The sequence below is a fragment of the Podarcis melisellensis genome, assembly GCF_964234715.1.
Source record: "Podarcis melisellensis genome assembly, chromosome: 3".
Lineage (NCBI taxonomy): Eukaryota > Metazoa > Chordata > Lepidosauria > Squamata > Lacertidae > Podarcis > Podarcis melisellensis.
In genome coordinates this window covers 33749710-33777262 of record NC_138530.1, presented here as the reverse complement: position 1 = coordinate 33777262, position 27553 = coordinate 33749710, and the positions used below count along the sequence as shown (strand labels likewise).

At 43.1% G+C, this 27553-nt stretch overlaps 1 protein-coding gene across 3 annotated transcripts in view; it reads right to left on the bottom strand.

Moving 5' to 3' along the window:
- ALK (ALK receptor tyrosine kinase) overlaps positions 1–27553 on the bottom strand; it is a 587955-nt gene that overhangs the window by 24084 nt on the left and 536318 nt on the right. Inside the window, exons 15-21 of one of the 3 annotated variants that reach the window (XM_081903661.1) lie at positions 27062–27206; positions 19784–19966; positions 15647–15748; positions 14683–14835; positions 10968–11075; positions 7159–7345; positions 506–596 (exon numbers count right to left, since the gene is read on the bottom strand). In XM_081903661.1, the coding sequence (XP_081759787.1) occupies positions 506–596; positions 7159–7345; positions 10968–11075; positions 14683–14835; positions 15647–15748; positions 19784–19966; positions 27062–27206 (969 nt within the window). Of the gene's footprint in view, positions 1–505; positions 597–7158; positions 7346–10967; positions 11076–14682; positions 14836–15646; positions 15749–19783; positions 19967–27061; positions 27207–27553 lie in introns of those variants that run through there. The other 2 variants (XM_081903662.1, XM_081903663.1) reach the window with 2 other exon arrangements.

The following is a 27553-nucleotide window of genomic DNA, read 5'->3' as shown; positions in this document are numbered from 1 at the left end:
TTGTCTGTTGATGGAACCACCCACAATAACGGCTGTAAACCTAGAAAGCATCAGAATGCAGAAGGGGAAGGGGCTGGAAGGCAACAGGAAATCATGCTATTACTTAGAGCAGGCATGGCCAAACTTGCCCTCCAGATGTTTTGGAACTACAATTCCCATCATCCCTGACCACTGGTCCTGTTAGCTAGGGATGATGGAAGTTGTAGTCCCAAAACATCTGGAGGGCCAAGTTTGGCCATGCCTGGCTTAGAGGATCCTTTCTAGCACCCAGAAATTCTTCAACTAACTGGAGTCTTTAAAGATGTGCCTGTGAATTAAAAATATGCCATTGTGCTGAACTAAAAGTGATACTGATTTCTGAAGAGACATTCTAGATTCTTCAGTTTCCCCAACCTGCCATAATCAGGAGAAACCAAGATAGTGAACTCAGACATGCTGCTTTCATTTGATGAAATATGGCACCTAACCACCACCATGGACACTCGTCACTGGTTTTTCCACTTACTTTTACAGCCACTTGCAAGGGACTGGGGTCGCTGGGGATCCCAACCACCTGACCTTCGTACACCTCCCCGAAGGCTCCATGGCCTAAACCCCTAGACAAATCAGAAAATGGAAGGAGGATTAAAATACCACACATATCACAATATGTCAATTTCATACAAAACGGAGAAAGATTAGGCCTACGTAAATCCATTGAGTGCACACTGTCAAATGTTCATTTAGTGAAAATTCATTTAGGGAAAGAGAAAGAAGTTCTGCACCCCTGAGGTTTTGTGTTGCTCATGCCTGCTTCCCGCTTTATGGCATGTTACAAACTGGTTACATGGAGTACTGTTAATGTAATGTTACCATTGGCACTAGTAGACACTCCACAGAGGAACTTGCCAATAGCAACACCCTCAACTCCCTCATTAAGTGGCACGGATGCTGATGAAATATTCAGAATTTGTATTTATGCATAAATTTGTTATGTTCCAACACCCTGAAGTCCACCCCAGAACTAAATCACATTGTATATGTTTTCACTGTGAATTAATCATTTTTGGCTCCTAGAAAAAGGAAAGGTTTTTTAAAAATAAAAAGAAGCATCGCATAATGACACATTATACATTATGTTGACTTGCTGTTTCCAAACAACATCTCTGACCATTAGCTACTATGGCAATAAATCACCTGTACTTGGCCAACCCCTTAGTTATGCAAAGGCCTCATTAGTGCAATTGACCCATAATACATTGCTGCTTAAAAACAAACAAACAAACAAACAAACAAACAAACAAACAAACAAACCCCAAACCCCAACCATCTCTAACTATGGTATCTACTATGGCAGCTGATCACTTATACTTGAGTTATGGGAAGGCCCATTCTTCCAACAAAAGGGGAATATGCTGGGCTGCCTTGACTAAGATTAAAATAGCCATGGCTTGATCAGGATTCTTTCTGTAATGAAACTGTTGTGGGCTGGATTCCTGCATTGCAGGGGGTTGGACTGGATGATCCCTGGGGTCCCATTCAACTGACTCTAAATGTAAGCAAGATGAACCGTGCCCCCCATCCCCACTGGTATAATACATTGTGCAGGGAGCAGGGAAGCAATATGGGCAAAATCCTACTTTCATATGCAGTACAGGACAAAGTGAGGGAAATCTGTAACAGCCCTGCTGGATCAGCCAAAGGCCTATGCTAATCTAAGGTCCTGTTCTCAAAGTGACCAGCCAGGTACCTATGGGAAGCCAGTAAGCAGGACTTGAGTGATCGTCCCAATTGTGACTCCCAACAATTGACAATCAGAGGCATTCTTCCTTTGACAGTAGAGGTAGAAGAAAAGTCATCAGCTTCCGACAACTACTCTTCCCAGTCTTCCCCCTCTTTTCCCTCTGACCACTTACTGTTGCCCCACCACCACTCCCTGGACTCTGAGTCTTCTTCCCTTGGTGATTCCCCAGCTGGTTCCTCCCACCATTCCTCTCCATCCAACCAGTCCATGACACTGGTTGACTGCTTCTACTGCCGACGAGAATGAGATGAAAAGGGATGCAGAGTTGGGTGCCATCTCAGTCCGCATCTTCAGACGATCTCATTCAACAGCTTTGAGTTGATGTTGACAAGCATGGGGGACAAGATGGAATTATTCTAGGGGGCCAATACCACAAACATTGCAGCCCTTTCTGGAACTGGCCAGCTAAAAATTAAACCACTGCAGCATGGTGCTCCCAGTTCCCACCCACATAGTCCAATCAGAAGGGTTATATGTTTGATGGACTCATAAGGATAACATGGATGATGGTATCGAAGGATGCTGAATGGTCCAAAAGAATCAACAATATCACACCCCTCCATCTTTATTCTGGCATAAGTCATCTACTGGGGATATTAAGGTGGTTTGCAACTGCTGACTACAGACCGTGGCCTTAGCATGTTGGAAGTGTACAAAGGGAGTAACAAATTCTGCATGGCACCCCAGACTCACAGCAGAGTAATTGTGTGCCAAAGCTAAGCATGATTACTGTAGATGTTGAACAATTTTTATAAAGTGGGTTTCGGGATTAATTATTTAAAAGAATACAGAAAACGAGCAAATAAATAAATCATGCACCCTGTTAAGATAGATTTTCTCCTGTGTGCTCATTACACAAGTTTTGTGTCACTGCTCATTCCAGCCTTTGATTAATAAAAATATAAAAACGTTGTATGTGCAGCAGAGAAGCAGGCAAATCTCAGGAGGGCTTTGGGTGTCCAGAGGCAGAACACGGCCACTGGGGCTCATTGAGTTGAAGGCTCAGCGTGTTTGTGGAGGTAGGTAGAGGAAGAAGAGGGAAAGGCAGCTATCGCCCAATGTCTCACATGCACAGAGAGTTGCAACTGATTGGGTATATTTGTGCAGAAAGGAAAATATTGAAAGCAGGCTTGAAACACCACAGGAAACAGCAAGAAAAATAAGCAATAAACACGAAGCACAGAACAATGCAGACAGTCTTCTCCTAGGGAAAAGACTGCATCAATAAAACAATTTCATCTCAAAGAACACCGCCAATTACTATTCTAGAAATCAACATAAAAAAGTAACTAAGAGATGGATTTTATTTTATTTTTTTGCACCTTAAGGGGCCATTAGGAGGAGATGACAGATTTCTGACAAGTGTGATGGACTGACTGTCTCAGAAGGAGGGGCCTTGCAAAACCTGTCTAGCTGAATTTTATACTGATAACTTAAAAACCAATACCGTACACAATAGTGGAGTCATCAAATTGCCAACAGACTTGCTTAGGACTTTTCCAGGAAGCTAATTTTAAACCATAGGTAGGTTTTGCACAGGATTTTCTTTCAATAGCAGTACTTGGGTCCTGGAATATTATGTTTTCCCAGGACCCAAACCGTGATGAGTAAAGAAAGACAACCCCCTGCCAATTGCTCTTGCAACAGCTGGTTGCAAACTCATGTTACACAGAACAACTGTCCGGGTTGGTGGTCTGATGGAAATCAATGACGGGGAGTCTCATGCAGAGAAGCCAGGGAGAGGACAACAACCTTATAGAATCAGCTGGAACCATATGAGCCTCTTGCTTTGCCTAATCCTTATAGGACTGATAGCAGCAATGCCTCCTGCAAGTCATCACCTGTGGTGGTGTCTCTGTATAGACAAAAGTTCTCTCTCTTCTCCATGAAGCTTCTATGGCAGCACAGGGGATCAGAGTCAAGCAGACATGGCGTGGGAGATAGGTTGTTGCATCCCCCCTGAGTTTTTCTTTTTACCTCTGTTTTCTCATGGTCTAAAATTCACAGTTCCAGCTGGGACTAGCCTGGTAAGAGCTTGGCACTTGGATCCTGCTACATTATTAGATCTTTGGTGCCTGAGTAGCAGCAGCAGCAGCAGTACATCTAAGCCAACAATCGTTGCTATAAATTTTATTTTTTGGCTCTTTGATGGATATTGACTGGTTCTAGTAAATGTTAGATGGCCTGTATTCTGTTCAATTGGTAGCTTTATTTGAAGAGTGCCACAGCATGTGCTGTGAGGAAGGCTGCCTCACGCTAGGGAATCTGAACCGACAATTTAGAGATTTGCCCCCTCAAACATGGGAACAAGATCCACTGCAAAGCTGTTTCTCCCACCCCCACCCCCAATGTGCCCTTTGTGCAGATATAATAAATTAGGAGCTGCTTCTGCTTTGTGCTTCTCAGATGCTTGATTAAGGCTCCTAGCTAGTTCCTTGGTTTTTTGTAGTGCGCTATAGTTTCTTACTACACTAGGATCACACTGCATGTCATGCTCTCCAGCGAACAGGCATCATCACCACATAGCTTTACAAGCTGAAATGACATTGTCATGATAGCAGCTGCCAATTACTCTTGACACAGGAAAGTCATTCTTGCTGGCACAGGTCCACCATTTTTTTTAAAAAGCCGAATGTAAAGTGCAGCACACAGTACCCTCCCCATTACTTCCTTCTTTCGCTTCCCTGGGTTCTCTGTCATGCTCCAGATGGATTAAAACTTGGTGATTTCCTCACTGCCAGTGTAGGGCAATGTCAGAATGCAGTGCTCCCTGGGGCCCATCTGGGCATAAGATTCCTTATTGCAGCTGGTGTGCTCTTGTTATTATTTTTATTTTATTTTATCTTATTTATTGAATTTATATACTACCCTATACCAAGAGATCTCAGGGTGGTTCACAGAACAATATCAAAATATCAAACCACTATATATATATATATAAAATCAAAATAAAAACAACAACCCAATAACACCCTCCTCGTCACAGGGCTGGGTGCAACACATGCCTCCAAATTCAGACTTTTTCTTTGTTGCTCTTTGTTTGTGGGTAGGGCTGGAAGCAGTGTGTGAAAATTGCAGGGATGCAGACTTTGCCCAAACGTTAGGAGAAACTTCCAAGCAGTAAGAGTTCTTTGACAGTGGAACAGAGTTCCTCTGGGGGTAGTGTGGGCTCCCCTATGATGTATCCTGAAAGGCCATTTATCAGAAATGCTACAGTGGCATTCTGCATTGCAGATGCTGCCCTGAGCAGTATGTCCAGTATCCCTTCCAACTCTAGAATTCAATGAATGTACAAGCCCTCTCTGATCAACCTTTGGCATCTTCAGAACAAAGACACTCAGATATCTGAACCGGCAAAGATCATCCACTGCTAGCTCCGATGGCATGATGTTGGATGGACTAGCTCTCTGCCTAAGAAAGTACCATTGTGTACCCACCTGAAGGGTAGATTTGCTTGCCCAGTGTAGCTTTGCTAGGTTGGGCTTACTTGCACCTCTATTGGATGAAGGCAAGAGTAGCTTTTACAGGAAATAGACTGGGCCCTCTTCAGTTTGGCATGCTCACCGAGCATGAACAGTGTTATGTACTGAAGTTCTCACCCTGGGCCAGCAGGGGGATACTGTAGATAGTTTTCACTCAGGTCCACGTATGCAAATAAGGGATTGAAAGTGACGTTCAGTGATTGGATAGTTACAGAAAATGGTTACTGCTGCATTCTAGTGGAGCTCCGTATAAGCAGGCTGACTGAACCCTTCAGTTCAGTTCAGTTCAGTTCTGGCCTGTGAATAAACAAGAGCTGTTTGAAGAATTGCTGTGTCGTCTGATATGTTCACCCACAACTTAACAAACAGTCCGGAGCTAAAACTCAAAACAGTGTGAACCTATTTCCTACAACAAACCATTAACTGAAAGCCAACCATGCAAACAGAGCTGGAGAGTGGGAAGAGATGTTGCAGGCCGTGCACAGATGTAGCTACACCCAGCCTGTGGAGAGGAGGGAAAGGATTCTGTGTGTGTTTGTGTGTGTTTATATACAGAGAAAGAACAGTAGAGTGAAATCACAGAAGAAGAACATTGCTAAGCAAAGATGAAGGAGCACAAGGAGCCAAAGGAGAATGCGATTGCTATGTTGAGGCAGGAGCAAAAAAACGGAAGTGATGCCAGCCGATTTCCTGTAAAAGCTACTCCTGCCTTCATTCACTAGAGGTGCAAGTAAGCCCAACACACTGAATGCTACAGTGGCAAGTGAAATTTAGGCACCCCCATCCTCCTCGAGGTTGGAACACCATTTGAGCATTTTAATTAGTTTAATTCACAGTTCAAACATATGTGTTGGACACATAAAGCTTCATTAAGGATTGTTATTTATAACTCAGAAGTGCAAGAGAGATAGTGTTCCCATAGACTGTAATGACTCTCATGTAAAGCATAAAGTTCAGAAATCTTTCTTCCCCACCCTCCCAGGCCTCCCCCACTACTCAAATCCTTCAGGATGTGTGTATTAAAATGTTAACAACTTTTAATTCTAACTGCTTCATTGGTATGAATCAGCTGTTGTATTGTGAAATCTGATCATATTTGAGATCTTTTAGACCCCAACATATTTGACAGGCTTAATTTTTCTGCCTCTCTTTTAGTGAGGAATAGCCTTTTAGTGAAATCTTCAATTTGCATGTGTATTATTATTATTTTTTAATGTACACAGGGGTGTAAGCATATGAAGCAACTGAATGTGAGGGGGCACACAAAGTTAGGGGGGGACATACACCTCCTTTCTATACCCTTACAGGATCAGCTACAACTCTAAATACACAGAGAAGGGTTAAAATTAACTTTCTCCTACTGGAATTTACCTTAACTTGCTAATGCTTTCCCCCCAAATCCAGATCCGTGTTAGATTGGCACTGCTATATCTGGGTTTTCTAGTGCCTGGCAGAGCAGATGCCTTTGCTGATGTCACTTTTATTGCCAGAGACCCAGTCACAAGCACTGGCAGAACCTCCAAAAGGTCACTGCGCCAGATGTCAGTGCTGTCTAAGAGAGCCTGGGCAAATTATAGCCAGTGCCTGAGGAATTACTGAGCTTTATATATGATAGCTCTTTGGATCATCCATAGGAAGCAGGTGCCGAACTTTTCTCCCTTCCTGTCAGGCTGAACAACCTGAGGGGAGGGCAGAGATCCAGCTTCCATCCATTCTCCACTATCTTTACACCCAGAAGACCATTGCCACAGCAGCAGTGGTCTTGCATGCTTGTGAATAAAGATGAGTGTGTGGTACTGCCAAACAAAAGGAGAAGGCGCATGTGTGGATCTGCTCGTGCACATTTGCCGCAGAGCACATCCGAGCATAAAAAAGTCAGAGAGGCTGGTTTACCTTATCAAAGAGATATTTTTCCGGGGCACCTCTTTGAGGTCACTAATGGATGTGGTCTTCCCTGCAAAGCAATAATTGGGGTTGTAGTCAGTCATAATGGTGGAGGTTCGCAGCTTGCTCAGTTTATACTCGGGGCTCTGTAACTCCATCTGCATAGCTTGAAGTTCCTGGTGTTTCCGACGGTACACTAGAAACAGAGCACAGTAAGTTAGGGGTGTGGGCTTTCATCTGAGTGCACCTTCAAAAGCAATTTGCACTAAGAGCTCTGGTTACTTCTATGCCGCTCAGTCTGAAGCTGGGGTTTCTTTTCAGCTTTGAAATTAAGATAGGAGGCGATGTAATACTTGTAGTTCATATGAGGCAGACAATCAAGTGCTGATGGATGGTTAGGGCCCACGGAGGTCTGTGCTGTGCTGCTTAGGCAGACCACCACAGAGTGACTGCCAAGGCAAGGTGTAATGGGAGGGGTGCTGTGCACATACCAACAGTCGGTGATTGGCCAAGTGTCAGTCAGGCTGGAATCCACTCTCCAGGCCAGCACGAAGCCAATTTGATGTTGCGCTGGCCTGGGAAAACACATGCCAGATGTCCCATGTCCCATGTCAGATCACGGGGCACAGCAGGCACCATCCCACAAAGGCCCCCAACTCAGAGATAAGTCTCACTGTTGAATGATATCACAGCTTGCCACAACTAGAGGCATCCATTCATGTGGTGCCCACCCTGTGGGGGATTGGAACTGCCTCACTCTTTGGTGCACCATCATGGATGTTATTTGCAACCACATTTATTTTGGAATGCATGTGGTTCTTCTTCCTCATATCTCTCTCTATCTACACACACACACACACACACACACACACACACAGGCCCAGTGTCAGCACCCAACTTTCTCAGAGAGCTGCCAGGGCCACAGCAGGGCCCACACTAGTGCTGACCCTGGGTGCTGGGTCTGAGAGACTCCCACAATGTAAAGCTTCCTCCAGTACCCCAGAGTGCATGATGGCCCATTTAGTTGTGAAAGATTTTAAATTGCAACCAGGAGCCCACAGATGTAGGTAGTGGCGCCTGCCCTGTGGAACGCCCTCCCATCAGATGTCAAGCTACTATCTTACTTTTAAAAGACATCTGAAGGCAGCCCTGTTTAGGAAAGCTTTTAATGTTTAATGCTGTATTATGTTTTTAATATTCGGTTGGGAGCTGCCCAGAGTGGCTGGGGAAACCCAGCCAAATAGGTGGGGTATAAATAATAAATAATAAATTATTATTATTATAGGTACCAAAAAAAGAAAAGAAAAGAAAAGAAGAAGTAACCATCACAAATACTCTTACAATGCATTTATTTTTATACCCCACAGGGCCAAAGCAGATGTGGCATTTGTCACGTACTTTGGGCTTCATGTAAAGCTGTTGTTTGTTATACAAATGAGTGGTATGCGCCCTCCCCTGAGCTGGATCAGGACCATGACATGGGAGGAGGAGGGGGCTTTAACCCTTTCCCCCTGCAATGGACCTGATTAGATTCAGCCCTCTCTTGAAGTTTGCAAGTGAAGGAAAGGTCCCATTAGTGTCAATTGGGATTTCCTCCCAGGTGCAAGGCTATAGACTCAGGTCCCTATCAGACTCAGGGTGTGGGGTAGGGTTTTTGCCAGCTATTTGCAAAAGAAAACAACAACAACAACAATAATGCAGGACAAAACTGCGTGAAAATCATGTCTAGCTCTTAATTTGCCTTCCACTGAAATGTCTTTGTTCTCCCCAGGGCAGAAAACTGAAATGGGGCTCTTGCAGAAACTGTGTGGACTCTAGTGCCCATCAATATTAGTGACGCATGTGATCTGATTCACATGGAGCACAGAATAAATAAATATTTGCGAGAAGAATTTTGGAAGGGTTTTAGACCTAGTTTTCTTTACTAATTTTCTGGTCCTTTCCTGCCCTTGAGAGTGTTTTAAAGGGGGCAACTAACATTTTGTGGATTCCAAACTCATCCATCAAGTCCTTGTTTTAACCTTTAAAGTTCCTGTGGGAGCATTACATGCCTAGGGGGGAAAGTACAAGACTAGAATTAATTGGACATGCAAAAACTTACTTTGAAAAAGTAATTGGAGCTGGGCATTCCCACAGCCTGTTCTTGACTCTGGGCAGATTAACACAGTACTGCAGTACTTGTACTGTAGTTTCAGCTCTATATCTATTCCAACAGATAAGTTACTTTGCTGTGTGCAAGGGGTGGAGGGAAAGCTGATGGAGTGAACCTGTCATAGTAATAGGAGCAGGGATTTGAGAGCCTATTATCACGCCTCTAAATTTCTCCTATCGCAAGACTCTTGCTTTTAAGAACTATGCAAAAGACTCCTTCAGGATTCCAAGGCAGAAGCGCAAGATGTGTGTGTCCAAGAGGGGAAATTAGTCCAGCAACACAAACATGGAGCTTCTTTGTAATTTTTAACAAAGTAATGAAATTTAATGTGTGCTTGATTAGTTGGTTTGTTTAGATGAGGAATGGCCATTTGGTTGCTTGTGGACCTGATTTAGTCCTAGAGGTTCCTTATCTAGTCCCTAGAAGCAAGACCAAATTTCATTACTGTGATGAACTCAGCTAGATGGTCTTGGGCCAGATACTCTCTCTCACCCTCAGCTCCCCATCTATAATAATAATAATAATAATAATAATAATAATAATAACAGCAACAACTTTATTGTACTCGGCCCATCTGATTGGGTTGCCCCAGCCACTCTGAGTGGCTTCCAACAGAATATAAAAAAACATATGATGCATCAGACTATAAAAGCTTTCCGATACAGGGCTGCCTTCAGATGTCTATGGAATGTTGTATACTTGTTTAGCTCTTTGACATCTGGCAGGATGGTGTTCCACAGGGCAGGTGCCACTACCAAGAAGGCCCTTTTCCTGGTTCCCTGTAACTTCACTTCTTGCAATGAGGGAACTGCCAGAAGGCCCTTGGAGCTGGACCTCAGGCTGAAGCCCTATATACAATACAGTGTACTATAGTGCTGGCCTTCTTTGCAGGGTTATTTTTTAAAGATTACAAACAGCACAATGTATTTGAAGGATACATTTGTTGTTGTTGTTTTTGCACTTTTAACTGTGAGGAAAACTGGCATCACCCAGGGGTGTGATTTGAACATACACACCAATATCTTTGAAGTAATGATAATGATAGAGATTATGATCACACCATCAATGTTCATGGCACTTCACAGAATGCAGAAGGAATGGTCCATAACCAAGAATGTTTAGCCGTCTATAATTTTACCCAGAGAGACAAAAGAGAGCCTTTAAGGGAAGCAGAGGCAGGGATAAACCGGATGGGGTGGGAGAATTATAGCAATTTGCCAAAGCCTAGTCAAGTGATTTTCTAGCTGAAGCGGGATTTTAACACAGGTCATATACAAACAGCCTACTTAACTAATCTATAAGGAGACAGGCAGAACACAACATGTGTGCTATTAATAACTTTTAAAAAACCTGAGGACTGCAATAAATCACTCCATCAGTCAATAAGCCAACCAATCGATACATTTCTCACTCCTTTAATTTAGTCCATTCCCTTAATTTAGCTCACTATGTACTGTGTTGGTTGCATGTGAAACTAGGATATTTTTGCAGCCCAGATAAAGCTGACTTCTATAACTGGGCTCCTCTGCTGCATCAACAGCCATTTAAAATGGTCACAACGGCAATCATTCTTGCTATGCCATTCAGGCAATTAAGGCCAGGAGGATGCACCACATTCAGTGAGTATTGCTGATTTCAGCATGTTTTGGGTCAAGAAGGAACTCACCTATCATGATCCCAGAAAAGGCTAGAATCAGAGCAGCAACGAGGGCAGATGTCACTACAGACAAGACCAAGGAGAGGGAAGGATTCTTCGTAGGCAGTACAGGCTCAGCTGGAACAGATGTGCAAAGACAGAAGGCATTAAGTTGTTCTCAGCAGCCTGCGGTAGTTGCAAAATACCTTAAAAGAGATATAGACTATTAAGGTCTCTTCATACATTCATTACATTTTTGGAGTGTAACAAGGAGGTTTTTGGTTTTTTAAAAAGAAGCCTACACCTAAAAATGCAATGTGCGAATGCAACAAACAGGTGTTTGAAAACACACAATTCATACAAGAATGGGATTGGCTGCAGCGCCTACTGAGTGCACATTCAGTTGCAAATCCAGCTTTGTTATTGTATCATGCATGAAATTGTTTGGTTCATACATCGTGTTAAGCCAAACCATGGCTCAGTGCAGGTACACGAGCATGCATACTGCTGGGGAGAAGATCGCTGCTGCTTCACTCCTGCCTGGTCGTTCTGCTGTTGAGCCACATTGAGCTAGACCATGGTTTGGCTTGATGTGCCATCCAAATTGAAGCTCAGGGTTAGCCTGCTCATGAAATGAAGTGGTCAACTCAGGTGGCGGATCTGGGCCCCATGAGTGTGCTGCTCATCACTGCTGCCTTCCTACACGAGTGTGCCCCCACCTCCTCCTCTTCTGCCATGGGTGCTCCCCACTGCTGCTGCAAATACACTCTGCTGCAGACACCCCCCCCCCATGGTGGTCATGGGCAGTGCCGGATTTAGGTATAAGCTAAACAAGCTATAGCTTAGGGCCCCACTCTCTTGGGGCCCCCAAAAAATTTAAAGGAAAAAAAACCTAGATGTACATTTCCAAAATATAAGATAAAAGACAAGTAAAATAAAACCTACATATAGCAACAGTGGCAAATGGCTTTAGATATATATTAGGTCCGTAAATTACCATATAGCATATATTCAACACAAAAAACAGCAACAATATGTTGTTGACAAAGGACAGCTGGACATATAAAGGGCCCCATTACCTTCAGTAGCTTAGGGTCTCATCAAACCTAAATCCAGCCCTGGTGGGGGGTATGTGTCCACAGCAGAGGCAGCAGAGGCAGCAGTGGCAGTGGTGATGGGACATTTTGCCTCAAGTCTGCTGTTATTGTTGCTATTGTGTTATTTTATATTTAAATTGTTTTACATTTATTTATTGCAAACCACCCTGCGAACTTTATGTGATGGGATGGTACACAAATATAAATCAATCAATCAATCAATCAATCGGAGGGATTTTTTTTTTTAAAAAAAATAGTGAACAATCTTCCACTTCCACTGCTGTATTATCTAATTTAACTCAGAGCTGAAACTGGCAGCTGCTTTGCATTTTGGGCCTGCCAATTTAACATTTTCTCCCTCTCAGCTTTTATGGCTTTTCTTTCATATCCATTGAGTGCCAATGTTAATTTCCTGATAGAAAACCATCTGTTTCAATGGCTTGATCTTAATTGAGGAAAGTGGAACAACGGGCCATTGGAGGGTCACAGATCCAGGAGAGCTGATTGCAGCAGAGGTTCACCCTGCTTTCTGCACAATGTAAAGATAGCAGATGGAATGAATGGGAGGGGCGGAGACAAAATACAGAGCCATGTGGCGGGAAGGCAAAGTTCGCTGTGGCATCTTGGGAGCTTATTGGCTTATTATGCAGCGTTGGGAATACAAGCAGGGTTATTTTTCATCCAGAACTCACTGGAACTCAGTTCCTTCACCTCTCAGGTGGGCACCAAGGCCATTACAAGAAAACAAGGGAGGCATTCAACATAGGCGCCGACTCCATGGGGCCTGAGGGGGCCTGAGCCCCCTCAAAAATTCTTTTGGGGGGGCTCGGCCCCCCCAATAATTTAAGAAAATTATTACCGTATTTTTCACTCAAAAAGAGGAAGCGGCTGCTTTCCTGCATTCTGCCTCTGTTTCCTTGCTGTGTTTGCTCAAACGGAACAAAGAGCAGGGAAAGCCCCTCCCCTCCAGGCAAGCAGAGTGTCGTCTCTGTGCTCCAGGAAGGGGGGGGGGGAGAGAGAGAGAGAGAGAGAGAGAGCGCACTCGGGAGCTGGCTGGCTTGGGTGGGTAGGTGAGGGAAAACTTTTGCCTTCTTAGCCAGCTGCTTCTCTGCACACCCCTCTCGTGCTCCTTGTCCGTTCTGTTTTTCCTTCCCTCCCCACTTAAAATGTGGTTTAAAAGCATGGATCCACATGGATCCTCAGGATCTTTGCATTGGGTCACCCCAAATTCACCAACAGATCACATAGCATGTCCATGGCTACAGCCTGCCCCCCAAAAATCACGCACCCACTGTTGCCTGGGGCTGCAGTGGTGCAAAAATGTGGTTAAAAAGCATGGATCCACATGGATCCTCAGGATCTTTGCATTGGGTCACCCCAAATTCACCATCAGATCACATAGCATGTCCATGGCTACAGCCTGCCCCCCAAAAATCACACACCCACTGTTGCCTGGGGCTGCAATGGTGCAAAAACGTGGTTACAAAACATGGATCCACAGGGATCCTCAGGATCTTTGCATTGGGTCACCCCAAATTCACCATCAGAGCACATAGCATGTCCATGGCTACAGCCTGCCCCCGAAAATCACACACCCACTGTTGCCTGGGGCTGCAATGGTGCAAAAACGTGGTTACAAAGCATGGATCCACAGGGATCCTCAGGATCTTTGCATTGGGTCACCCCAAATTCACCATCAGATCACATGTCTGTGGCCACAGCATGAAGCACAAAAATGATACATCATTAATATTCACCGCCCACGGCGGCAGCCAACCTCACAGGTTCACTTAAGGTCGGGGCAGCCCGGGGCTCGCCCCTTTCGTTCCCCCAGCAGCAGCGGTTTGGAGGTCTTGGGCCCCCCCAATATTTTTTATAAGTCGGTATGGGCCCCCCCAATATTTTTTATAAGTCGCCGCCCCTGGCATTCATAGTGAGTTCCGGCGCCTCTTTTTCCAGAAAACTAGCACTGAGCACAAGAGTTCAGAAGCAGAGGCTGATTTCACTGGACAGCACTGATGAAATGAAGTGAAATTTTAGCAAGCGGCATATAAGCTGTGAGGGGACATAATATTCTGACAGGTGGAGAATTTTAAAGGAACCCACTGCAGGAAGCAGAATAGGTACACTCTCATATTGAGATATTTTCAAATAATGTCAAATAATTGCACCACAGTAGAGGTAACGTACTTAGTACTACGGTTAATCTAACCTTCTTGAGAATTTTTTTGATGATTTGCAGCCCAGCTGCAGATTAATGAGTTTTATAGAACAAGTATATATTTGAAAACGCACCCCCCCCACATTGACCACATGCAACAGGTTCATATTACGAAAGGGATATGGGGCTGTGCTGCTGGCCCTGCCCCCAACGACATGCCCACCCACTCCCCTCTCAGCTCCACTCCTATGGAATGAGAATAGGTCTGAAGGGGGAAGTGTCTCATGGAGACTCCTCCACAGAATCACCAATGGGTGCAGAGCTCCCAGTCACATGGAGCTGCCTCCCTCTTCAAACTTCTGCTCAACACACAAGAGAAGGAATGGTGAGGAAGCCCAGAAGATGGTGCGAATTCAGTGCGGCGGCCAGTAACACAACCCTGCTTCCCATCTGAGCTAAAGAAGGCCTTTCCTGTCCGGCTTCTTACCTATGCATGAGACACCATCATCAGCCAACACATACCCGAAAACACATATGCAAATAACCTCCTGAGTCTTCATATCAATGTGGCACATATCGTGATCACAGTGGCTACAGTTCACATGCACCTTGATTTCGACTTCGCCATGCCCATCTGTCACTAGGGAACGAATGAAAGAAATATTACTCATCTGTGATCTAAATCACCCAAAACAGGGCACAGGCATACCCATAAAAGATTTGTAAGCAAGACAATGGTAGACTGAGGTGGAATGAGCTGAGGGGCCTTTGCTATTGTGTATTAGGCAGCCTATTATCAAGATGTTCGTACAAATATTATCACCCCGTTGCTTAGAAGTACTTCTAGTTTGGAATCGTCCAGTTTACTAGAAGGCGGAAAACTAGAGATTATAGCAATAGTCGCAAAATTTTGCCTGACAGTCTTCAAAATACATCAGTTGTGTTTACCCATTGGGTCTATATAGCCTTTTCATCTTTCCTTTAAATTACTTTTCAGTTAAAAAACAATGCTCTGTCCTGGCTGCCTTCCAGACGAGTTCCTCTGAGGTAATTTTTTTTTTGGGGGGGGCCCTGAAAGCAAGTGACTCCCCCAATATGAACTCTATTACAGCAGCCTCCTCACTCTGAATCTCTTCCCTCATCGTGATTGCACAGTAAGATGGGGGTGTCTGTAAAGGGAAGACAGCTTCACATACAAACTTCTGGACTCACTGATTCAAGAAAATAAACGCTATGTTATGTCAAGAGTAAGATCTGCTGTTGTTTGGCCTGAGGTATGTATAAGTTATTGCCTTCTTTAAAGGCTTTTGCCATGCCCAATTTAGCACCTTAAGAACTTTCAGACTATTCCAGACATGTTGCCCATATGCAATCTAATATAGCCCTTCAAAAATATTCAGATGTTTTACAAACACATCATAACAACCACTCTCACTGGCTGATTAAAATACCTTTTAATGCAGGGGTGTACAATGAACCATAATAATTATTAATAAAAGATACACCATCTTCTCCATCCATCTCTGGGTCATTGTTTTCTGCTGCATTGCCACCTACAGAAAACACAAAAACACCTTAAAATATCATTGTGATGCCAAAGTTTTTGAAGAAGAAAAAAGATACATAACACTTATAAAAGAACAACAAAGAGTCTTGTGACACCTTAAAGACTAACTAATATATAGTAGCATAAGCTTTTGTGGGCCCCAGATTCCACTTCATCAGATGTGGGTAAGTAGATATATATTCCCTGAGTACAGAGAGAAGAAAAATACACACACCACATTTTAGCAAACTTTAGCCCCCAAAGCCAAGCAATACAAGAGACTGTCGCAGATCTATCACAGTTCCACACAGAGGACAAATGAATACAGAATCAAATACATGGCTGTGATCCATTCCTGACTGTCCCACTCTCATTTAATCTCTTTTCTATGCAAGAGAATGGGCACAAACAACACTTGTAAAATGACAGAGAGTCTTGTTGCACTTGACAAGGTTTACATATTTTGTTATGGCATAAGCTTTTGTGGGCTATAGCCCACATCATCAGATCAGTGTGATTTTTTTCTTTTGGAAGACACCATATTTAGTCATACGGAAAAGAAATAATAGAATCATCAAATCACAGAATTATAGAGTTGGAAGGGACCCTGTGGGAAATCTCTCCATATATTTAGGATCCTACCCCATGCATCTGGCGAACTGGGCTCTAGTCCACAAACGCACATGTCGTAAGAAAATGTGTTAGACTTTAAAGTAGCAGAAGGCTCTTTCTTTTTGCAGCAACAGATTAACACAGCTAAGCCTCTGAAAATTTTAAAAATGGGAACACTCAGAAAAGAGTAGGGGGCCATTTTTATCTCTCAGGACATTCAATAGTAAGACATCAGAGCTGCCATTTTCCCAAATACTTTTCAAGATGGATTCCAGCAATAAGATGCTGAGCTGGAATTCATTAGTAAATCTGACTCTGAAGAATTTCAACTGTACAGAACTTGGAGTGGCTAGCACACTGTGGAAAGTCACTGCCATTTTTATGCATTTTTTTTTTACCCAATTGATTTACCAGTGGGAGAGCATCTCATGAAGTGGGCTCTAACCCCCAAAAGTTTGTGCCACAATATTTGTGTTACTTTAAGGTGCTACAAAACTCTTTGGGACAGAGCCAGATTAAGTTAGTTGAACTTTGGTTCCACTGAAATCACTGGGCAAATTGATCATGTCTAAAGCCCCTGTTGATTTCAATGGGAATGAAGTTCAACTAACTTAGTCAGGATATAAGACATGGTTGTTGTTTTCTGCAGCAGACTAGCACGGCTACCCTTCTGGTATGTGTCACTACAGCAGGTAAAGGAAAAATACTAATTACCAACTCTACAAAATAAAGAAAAAAGGACAATCATCTGGCAAAATATTAAGTGACTACTGGGTCATTTCAAGAATTTCAGTTTAATAAGCGGTTTGAATGATGCAAATGAGTATTTAAGCACAATCCTGGGGAGATCCATTGAGCAAAAAGATTACAATTGTGGGGGATGGTAAACTGCTTTCTGGTTGTTGCTTTGTGACAATCAAGCGGTGTATAATTTTAATGAAATAAATAAAAATCTTCACAGTGTTGTTTGAGTGACAGGTTGAAAATGCTGGTGTGTGCAAAAGTCAACCTGCTGTTCAAGGCATAGCAATAATCAGACAGGTTTTCTCTTTTATCATGTTGAGTCTATGGTAGCTCATCTTGGCAGATGCCATACACCAAGCATAGCCAAGGTGATGCTCTCCAGAGATGGTTGGGCTCCAACTCCCATCAGCACCAGCAAGAATGACCAGTGATCAGGGATGATTGGAGCTGAAGTACAACATCTGGAATGCACCACATTTGCTATTCCTGTCATGCAGATCCTGGGTTATTACCATGTACACTACAGATTTCTTTCTTGTTACCCATTCTTAAGCCTGTCTAAACCAAATAACCAATCATTCTACCAGTACCAAGAGTGCTATTTAATTTGAATCTCCTCTGAAGAAAGGCAGGAAATGAAGAGGAAAACACATTTGAAAATTTAAATAATCATACAAGGTTATTTTCAATTCTATTTTTCAGAAGCAGCATATATAATACACATGCAGTTCAGTAAGATTTTGAAATCATTTGCTTCCTCCAGTGTTCTCACATATATATGTGGGTTCCCCCCAACCATTTTGAAGTGGCAAACAATAGGATGGAGTCACCACAAGATGATTTTTGTTCTTGCATGAGGGATCATCTGAATGCTACAGTACCTCTCAGCCATGTGTCGAGAGCAAGACATGCCACATTCTGGTCTAAACAACATTTCGCGTTTCCCAGGATTTAGCACATCCAACATGTATCTGAGATGTGCCAGCATTCAAATAACCAACCAGCATGCATAAAACAAAATTACCTCATGGTGATTTCTCCACAGCTGACACCACATCCATCACATGTTGTACCCAAATAGGAAACTAGTAGCATAAGGTGCAAGAGACCACCACAGATGAGAAGATTCAGGATGGCCCAAAAGATTGGAAGACAGGTAGTGAAAATTATTGTCCACCCGGTGATTTGAATTTTAGGCTCTGACAGCTGTCATAATAGGCCTTCAATACTGCTGTTGCAATTGACTTCTCTGGCAACTGGCAACCATCTGCAATGGAGTCAGGGACTGATTGTGAAGACTGAATTACTTGCCTTGTCTAGAGATCAAAGCCAATGCATATTTGTGGCACAACAGTCTTCAGGCAAAAGTACCTTGATGCCATAAAGCACAGCAAATGCCTCCTGTTACTATTTCATCATTCATAAACACAAAACATCAAGAGGACACCATCATTATTCAAAGTTCACAGCAAGATCTTGAAGGCTGATGGCATGTCCTTTTGAAAGAACTTCCCACTGTGCAGGACTGGTGCTTTTGGTTGCTTTTGCCAAGAGTTATTCAACATGCACTATCCCACCAGCATTAACTGGTACATAGGCTAATAAGTACCAAAGCAGTTTGGCACAGCTGCAGTGTAAATTGCAGAGACTTGATGCCAAGTCAATCAATGCCAAGCCAAACACCATACCCCCCCAAATGGATAGGGGCGCCCCTGTCATTGTGCAACTCTCTCTGGCTCTGCATGTGTCCAGGGCAAACGTATGCAGCTGGAAGTGTGCTGTACTCATGCAAGTTCTCTGTGGGATCTAGAACCCTGTATGATTGGGGTTCTAAATCGTGTTGGGAGCCTGCACTAGTGCAGCAGGAAGCCCACTTGCCCTGAACAGGTAGGAAGCCGAAAGGGGTTGTGCAATAGCAGGGCGGAGCCAAAAGCACGGTCCTACAGCCCCTTTGTCCTCTTGTTGACCATCTAGGCAAGTAACACCTGAACAGAGCTTGCATCATGTTAATGTTCATCTAGCATTAAAAGGCAACATATACACAGGGGGTCAAGAATGCTACACAAGCCTCCCACCTCATCAGCATCTATAGCTGGAAATACTAAACTTCATATTCTAAATAAACGAGACCAATCTGCATAAGTTGTGCAGTTCAATGCTGCACAACTCAATTTGATGGAATAATTAGCTTTTTTAAAAAAAAGGTAAGAAGAACACCCAGACCAAACAACAAGGAGTGAAAAGAACACCAGGGGCATGGTGCAGGGAAATTAAGTGTGCTCGTAATGAGGTCTGAAAGCTGCAGAGGCACCTTCCATGTAACCATCTGAAGCTCTTCAGACCACCTCCTCTCTGCCCTCTGATCCTTTAGCACACCTTTAAACTCTTTTTCTATAGGTATGAGGGCTAGTAACTTCGGGGAAGAGGGCGCATATGAATCGGGATGCCCAGAATTCCAAAAAGGGACCCCTTTACAGCAATGAATAGATTGGTGCAACCGTGGCCGTGCAGATTCTTAGACCCCTCGTGCTTCAACACTTAGCACTACATGACATTCAAATATACAGATAGCTATTGATGCAAATAGAGATATGCCAGGTATAGGGAAGTTTTGTTTCAGCAAAATTTTGCTGAGCATTAGCACTAAGGGAGGGGAAGGGACACCTTGAACACGAAGCCACTTTACCTATATATCCTCCGCCTCCTCCACCTGAGGAGCACCCCCCTCCACCCCCTCCGAAACCCCCTCTTGTCTCCCACCCCCACTTCTTCATGGCCTGGGGGCAGGATTTTCCTCCGGTAGCGCCTTCCAGCAAGGATTTTCCCGACCAGAGGAAGGAAGTGTTATCACTCCAGCCACCTCCACCACCTGCAGTTTAAAAAGAAGAAGAAGAAGAGTTTGGATTTGATATCCCGCTTTATCACTACCCAAAGGAGTCTCAAAGCAGCTAACATTCTCCTTTCCCTTCCTCCCCCACAACAAACACTGTGAGGTGAGTGGGGCTGAGAGACTTCAGAGAAGTGTGACTAACCCAAGGTCACCAAGCAGCTGCATGTGGAGGAGCGGAGACGCGAACCCGGTTCCCCAGATTACGAGTCTATCGCTCTTAACCACTACACCACACTGGCTCTCCAAAAGGAAAAATGGTTCCAGTAAGTTCCCGTTGCATCCATAAAATGCAGGAGAAACTCAGCTAGGTTATAGGTTCCTTACTGGAAAGTACAGAATTTGCAGAGCACAAGTCTCATCTATACTATGTATATACTTTTTTTTTTTAAAAAAAAAACGGGTTTAAGTGCTATAACAATAACTTATTTCTTTTACTCCTCTCCCCCATCCGATTGGGTTGCCCCAGCCACTCTGGTTGGCTTCCACAAAGATACAGAGGGAAAGGTGCGTGGCAGGGAGGGAAGAACCACATCAAACATTAAAAGCTTCTCAAAACAGGGCTGCTTCAGATGTCTACAAATTTTTTTAGAGTTGTTTAACTCTTTGCCACCTGCAGGGTGGGTGTCCCACAGGGTGGGTGTGACTACCTAAAAGACCTTTTGCCTGGTTCCCTGTAATTTCACTTCTCACAGTAAGGGAACTGCCAGAAGACCCTCGGAGCTGGACCTCAGTGTCTGAGCTGAACGATGGTGGTGGAGACGCTCTTTCAGATACACAGGGCTGAAGCTACAGCTTCCTCTGATGTAGTATGTATTAGAGCGAACAAGCGGGGGAGTTGGTTGCTAGAAATTCATTGCCTCTCTTTCAATGGAGGCTCAATGGAAACTTGACACACTAAACCTGTTTTTGTGCAGTATCAATCAAAGTGTACACATGCCTTTGATGCTGGATTGTGGAAGGTCAACATGACATTATGGTGCCAATAGGGCTGGACCTGCCATGTACCAGGATGATGAGGAAACAGATGAAAGCAGAAATTGTGCCTGAATGCTGCACCAAGGCTTTTAAAGTGTCAAATCTAGTGTATCTTTTGCTTTAGGTAGCAAAATGTCTTGGTCCAACACTGGCTAACAAAGGCTTTCTTTATATCATAACAGTAATATGGGAACACATATAGTATCCTCTCCGCAAATGACAGGTTAATCCAGAAGTTGGGCTAACAAGGGGAGAAACCAAAGCTTGCTTGCAAAGCACATGCTTTTGTGTTCAGAAAGTGCCAGGTTTGAGCCCTGCCACCTCCAATGAAAAGGATTGGGGAACAGCCCTCTGAGACTGGTGGGCTGCTACCAGTCAGAGTAGACAATACTAGGCTAGATAGTATAATAACCTGACCTTCTATAGGGCAGCTTTCTATATTCCTGATTATTGTTCTTGCACTGGGTCTTTTGGAAAAGCAGCACGGAAATGGATCTATGAAACACAAAATTCACCTAGAAAACGGGATCTCAAAGAAAGCATTTACTTGAAAGTTTCAGACCCTAGGTCAGCAATGAAAGGACAGGGGCTGTTACAATGAACCCTATGTTAGAGTTTGACATTCCTTTGGCTTCTGTGTCACACTCCATTTCCTGCCTTTGAGGCATATTGTCAGGAGCTGGACTGAGGAGGAATGGTGAGGACCGCCCCTCTTCTCCTGAACCTTCCTGAGAACAGGAGGACAGTATAGATTTAGAACAGTGTTTTGCAGAAGGTCATAGTTCAGAGGCTGCAGAGAGAAGAAGCTGGGAAATATTGGGAAAAGAGCAACAGGAAGAAGAAACACCAGGGGAGAGACAGCTGAGAGACTCAGTGTCTTTAGAAAGCATTCCTGATTCCCCCCCCCCCCCCAGGACCAGGCAGGCATTGAGAGTAGTAGAATAGAAAGCTCAGAGGCAGAAAACTCAGATCAGCTGATGCAGGGATGACATAGAATAGGAGAGACGGAGGGGGCGGGACTTTACTCAGAGCAACACCATTATCTAAGAGAGACTGCATTCCTTCATCTCTCTCTCTCTCTGTGAATATTGAATAAAGTACTTGGTAAGAACTCTTCTTGTTCATCTGCTTCTTGGCTGCCACCGTGGGAGGGATCAGATTCCCTGAAGCCTCATATATATTGAGGCAGCTGTTCTGATACTAGATAGTCTCTTTTCCTTATCTCAGCAACCCCCAGCTGGAATCCACTATACAGTTGAGAGGGAATAGGCCCAGTTCACTCTAGAGAGAGCCTTTGTGTGGTTGGAAGAGGGTGTGGGCACCCTCTGTTTTGGACCACATAGATCATGGATGCAGACACCCTGTGCTACTGCATAATTGGCCCTCTCCCTTTTAAGGATGGAGAATCACATAAATCAGGTAGGGCATCCACATCACATGTGACATTACCTGTGATGTTTGGGGGAGGAGTCTACTTCTGCTTCTGATCCATTTGGAGACACTGATTGGCTCAGTGTTTGAACTGCACCAACAGTCATTCTCCTCCACCAGTGTTTTAAAATTTCCAATGGCTAGGCTAAAGAGAGTGCAGGAAGCAGTCTATCATTGTGAAAGGCTGCTTGTTCTACAAAAATCTTCCGTTTTTGATTCCATCTCATCAAGAGATGGATGAATCAAGCCTTTGGGAATTCAAAAGCTATTTTGGCTGGATTAATATAATTTAGTTTGGGTTGGTAAATAACTACATAAATATATTGACTTTTTAACATTTTGGGGAAATTTCCAATAAACTTATTAAAAGAAAGAGAAAAGTTGTATTATAATAATTATAAATGATTGCCAAGTACTTGCAGTAATATAATAATATTATAATATAATATAATATAATATAATATAATATAAATACTGTAACCAGTGGGAATTGACCTACAATGGCTTCTTAAAAGAGAACAAGAGCTGGAGACATTCATGCACATTAGCAAACTAATTGGAACTGGCAGAGAGTTGCTGCCCTTTGAACTCCCAACTCTGTGAGACATTCTTGGGTATGGGCTGCTGCTAAGAGAACAAAGTGATGAGGATGTCAGAAACTACCTAGCAGCCAGTCTTGCAAAGGACTTTTACCCTAAAGTGCTTGAAAAGCGGGAACAAGCAAACAGCTCTTTTGTTGCCCCCACTGTAAATTCACATGCCACAATCTTACAAAAAATCAAAGAGAGCCGGGAGAAGGCCAAAAACATATGTCTTGATAGAGGAAAGCTAGATGTCGAAGAGGTTTTCACTTTAAAACTTGACAAGCTTTGTGACACCCTCAAATGCAAGTGTGTCCCCCCCCCCCCACCTATGCTCTGAATTTTGCTGCCCTGCAGATGCTAATTGCAAAGATGAAGCTCACATTAACTGTACATGCCCTAAGGAGATGAAGATCTCTGTGAAGGAACTTGCCTTCATTAAAGGTCAGAGAGAGAAGACTGGTTCTATTGGACCACATCAGACTGGCTTGCCAGATCTGCCTCAGCATAACAGACAAATAGCAGAAGCGGCAAGATGAGAGAAGGAAGCTTGCTGAACATAAGCAGAATGCTTCAATTCCATCAAATGAAATAATTTTCTCTGCTGATGAAAATTAAGAATAAATAGCTGATGCCCAAGATGGAAATGATGGAAGTTAGGAATTAGGAAAACCAAGCAGGCCTTCCACTTCTAATAAAAAGACAGATTAGAAATACATAATGTTGCTATGCAGAGCATCAGATATAATGTTGGCCTGTGTGCTACAGTTGCAATCTCCACTGCTGCCTTTATGGGTGGTGTAGTTGATCACAATAAAGTCAAGAAGGGCCAAAGAAAAAGTCAGGATAACCCTGTATCAGGAATTTGATTATCTTTGTCCGAAGGGTGCAATTGACTGCATCTTCTTGGACGGCTGTAAAGAGACAACTAAAGGTTGAAAGCATACATTTCAGATCAGCAGTTCCCCATCAACACCACAGAACAGCATTATTCTGTGTGCAGTGAACCGGATGAAAGATCTCTACTGCTTCACTCAAAGAGAGAAAAACCAGCAGAAGCTATTGCTAATAATCTTGTAGATTTCATGAAGAAGTGCATGGATAAGAGCCTGCAGGCCATTGGAGGTGATTCTACAAATGTTAACACTGGCTGGGAGGGTGGTGACATGCTTTGGGTAGAGGTCAAGCTTGGTTGTAAGCTGATCTGGTTGGTTTGTGCCCTCCACACCAATGAGTTACCCCTGCAACACTTGATCACAGCACTTGATGCGAAGACCTTGTCTGACAGCAAGTGGACAGGTAACATTGGCAAGATGCTAGACACCATGACAGAACTTGAAGCTGATCTTTCATTCACCAAACTCTCCATTGAGGAGCCTCTTACTTCAAGGAGTGACAATGTCATAAAGGATATGTCTACTGATCAAGTGTACGGGTATTAGATCACACACGCCATAAGGCCAGGTAAACTTCTCACCAACCTGGCCCAGTGAGCCTTTCAAGGAGGTTAACAACAGCAAACAGGCTACGTCGCACATGAATGTAGACACATGACAGATGTGAGAGCTGCATCAGTGGCCAAGGAACAAATTGGCAGCTGATGTCCATGAGCCATTCTGAGCAAGACTTAATGAAACTTGTTTAAATTTCTTATTAACTGATGTCATTACTTTCTAATGTTGTTTTATGATTACAAGGTAATGTTGTATGCTTAGTAGGACATGTTTTATGCAGAGAAACTAAATTATTAATAGGCATTACCTGACCTTTTCAGAAGGTAAAATTAAAATTCTGTGGTTTTTCCTAGAGCAGCATATGTGCTTTTTAATCAAACAGATTTACCAAGCCAGATGTTGTCCAGTCACAAATAATAATAGCAGATTTGAATTCATCACACTGAAAAACATATTTTTAAGACCCCTCACTGAATAAAATGTTTAAAAATTAAACGCCCTGCCCTAAAATGACATGTCCTAGTGTGATGGTATCTACTCTTCAGAACCACTATCATTTTGATGCTTATTGAAGACCTTCTTTTTTCCAACTAACATTTTAGGTGGAGATTTTTATCTCAATCTGTATCTCTATTGGAGCTAAATGGCTTTTAAATAGGTTCTTATTGTTGATGTTTTTATTGTTAAGTAGCCTCAGGACGTTTTATGGGAAGCGATTCATAAATGAATCAATCAAACAAACAAATAAACAAAATATGGTTTATTGAGCCGGGAGAACCGTGTCTGAAAAGGATATAGAAGGATAAAAACATGATATTTTTTAAAAAAGTAAACAGAACTGAAAAGAGGCCTCTGTGGTAAATATCGGTGCATGTGGATATATGCAAAATAAGACTGCAGAAAAAGTTAATGATCTGTGTGGAGGAAGAAAAAGTGCCTCAGAAATGGCCAGAATGGGAAGCATCCATAAAATGTTTTTTTCCAAAGGAGCCCTGCTGGTGCTAAGGTGTATTGTAAGGTGGGCATCTCCTTTTTGAGGTAGTACTTTTAGCAATTAAGAGAGACTGAGAAAGAGAGAACACTGGCCAGAATAGGGCAAACATTGGGTGTTAATAAAAAGCAGCAGATACTAGAAAATTGAACTATGCATAAATGGCACCTCAAAACTCTCCACCATATTTTCAGGTAGAGAAATCAGAGATACTACTTCCATGAATTATCTGACAGTTTCTGGAGTGGGGAGGCTGTGCTCACCATTAGCAAATGGCAGCAACCAAATTTCTCTCTCTCTCTCTCTCTCTCTCTCTCTCTCTCTCTCTCTCTCTCGGTGAGGGGGATGTTTGCGTTGTCCACAACAGCCAGACTTTGTCATGTACTGGGTCTTTGGTAGGAATAAATGGTGGCTGTCACAATGAATGAATAAATACTAGAGAATATTATGGGATAATAAATGGCCGCCATTTTCTAGCAGGCTGAGAAAGAAAAATATTCGATGTTTTCTCAGAAAAATGTATTCTCTTCAGCTCTACTCAAAATAAACCACATAAAAATTGGATGAACATCTGGAAGTGTTCATAAATCCATTCTCCTTCAGTCTAGAATGATGTAGAACAAATACTGCATCTTGGTTCTACTCTCACAATCAGTACCGGACAGCATAATAATGGAACTTAAAACCACACAGATAAATGCACCAGCAATGTGTTATAACTAACCTTTGTAATTTATAATAACAATGGTTAAAATAATAAAAGGGCTAGATTTCCCAATGTATGTAATGAATGTTTGCAGAAATATTCTGTATGAAATCTCCAGGGGCAAATAAAAAAACATTTTATTTTATTTTGGATTGTCATCAGTCTGCAATTGCTACCATTTTCTGATTCCACAGAAAATATGGCATTAAAATAATTTCCCCAAACTACTAATTGCAAGTACAAAAGATGGTTATATGTTATATATGAGGTCGCTAATCTGGGTTAAGTGATCTCAACTTTATGTCTTGTTTGAGATTAATTTATATTCAAGAGTTCTCAGAAGCAGCAGATTATGCAGCAGAATTCCCAGTCCACTCGTTAAAAAATAATTATTTGGTGCGGGGGGGGGGGAATAGATGATGGGTGAACTGGTCAAACAGTTGTACCTTTTCTACTTCTTAACCACCGTTTCAACATAAATGTATTAAGGGGTAAATAGCTCACTTTTAATAAATGTCATGAACATTTGTGATCTGGTCAAGGTAATACAGGCCCTCTGGTTCAGCGGGGAAATAAAGTGACAGCTGTGGGCTCTAAGCTAACACCCATAACTCCTGAGCTATTCTTCTTTGCTAATGATAATGGCTGTGATCCAAAGAAGTTATATGAATGTACAGGGGAGAACCATATGGGCAGCCCGAGCTTTGTGTGATAAATTGTCACTGCAGCAGTTCCCAGGCTGAAGAGACAAGCTGCTGCTTTTTAAACTATAACAACTGCTTGTTTCTCTGGCGGGAGATGCTGATGCGGCAAATGCGTCAAACAATGCTCTAGCCCATTGGGTGCTGCTTCTATGGCTCAGAACCAAATGGCTTTTGCCAACCATCTTGTTATGCCTGGCAAGGCACTTGGAGTGAGTTAGTGGACGTTCCTTACCTGCGGCTCCTGGTTTCCCACTGAGCCCTGGAACAGATGTGTCATTCTCCAGTTTTTCTTGGTGAAATGTATATGCTTTGTCCCTGTAGGCCTTGCCACCACCTCCTGCTGCAACAATCAAGGGGACTGCCTTTCCATTTTCCATCTTGACAGGTGGAATCGAGAAACAAAGCTGGATTTTAGATGTGTCAGACATGTAAATAACAAGTTCGTTGCACTAAGCCAGCAACCCCCAGGCTTGTGGAGTAGCCCAGATTACTGCTGCATTATTTATCTGCCTGCATCCCAAAGATTAATTGTGACCATTAGGTTTCTCATGTACTGTAGGAGTAAAGAGAAGCAGTAACAGTATTTGGCAATGGCGTGCACACAGGGATGTCAACAGCACCAGAAATATACCACATTTTGTGTAGTAGAACACAGTGGATCTTCTCCACAGGGTTTTGTTGCAACACGCTGCTATCGCTTGCTAAACTGTGTGTTCTGGCATGT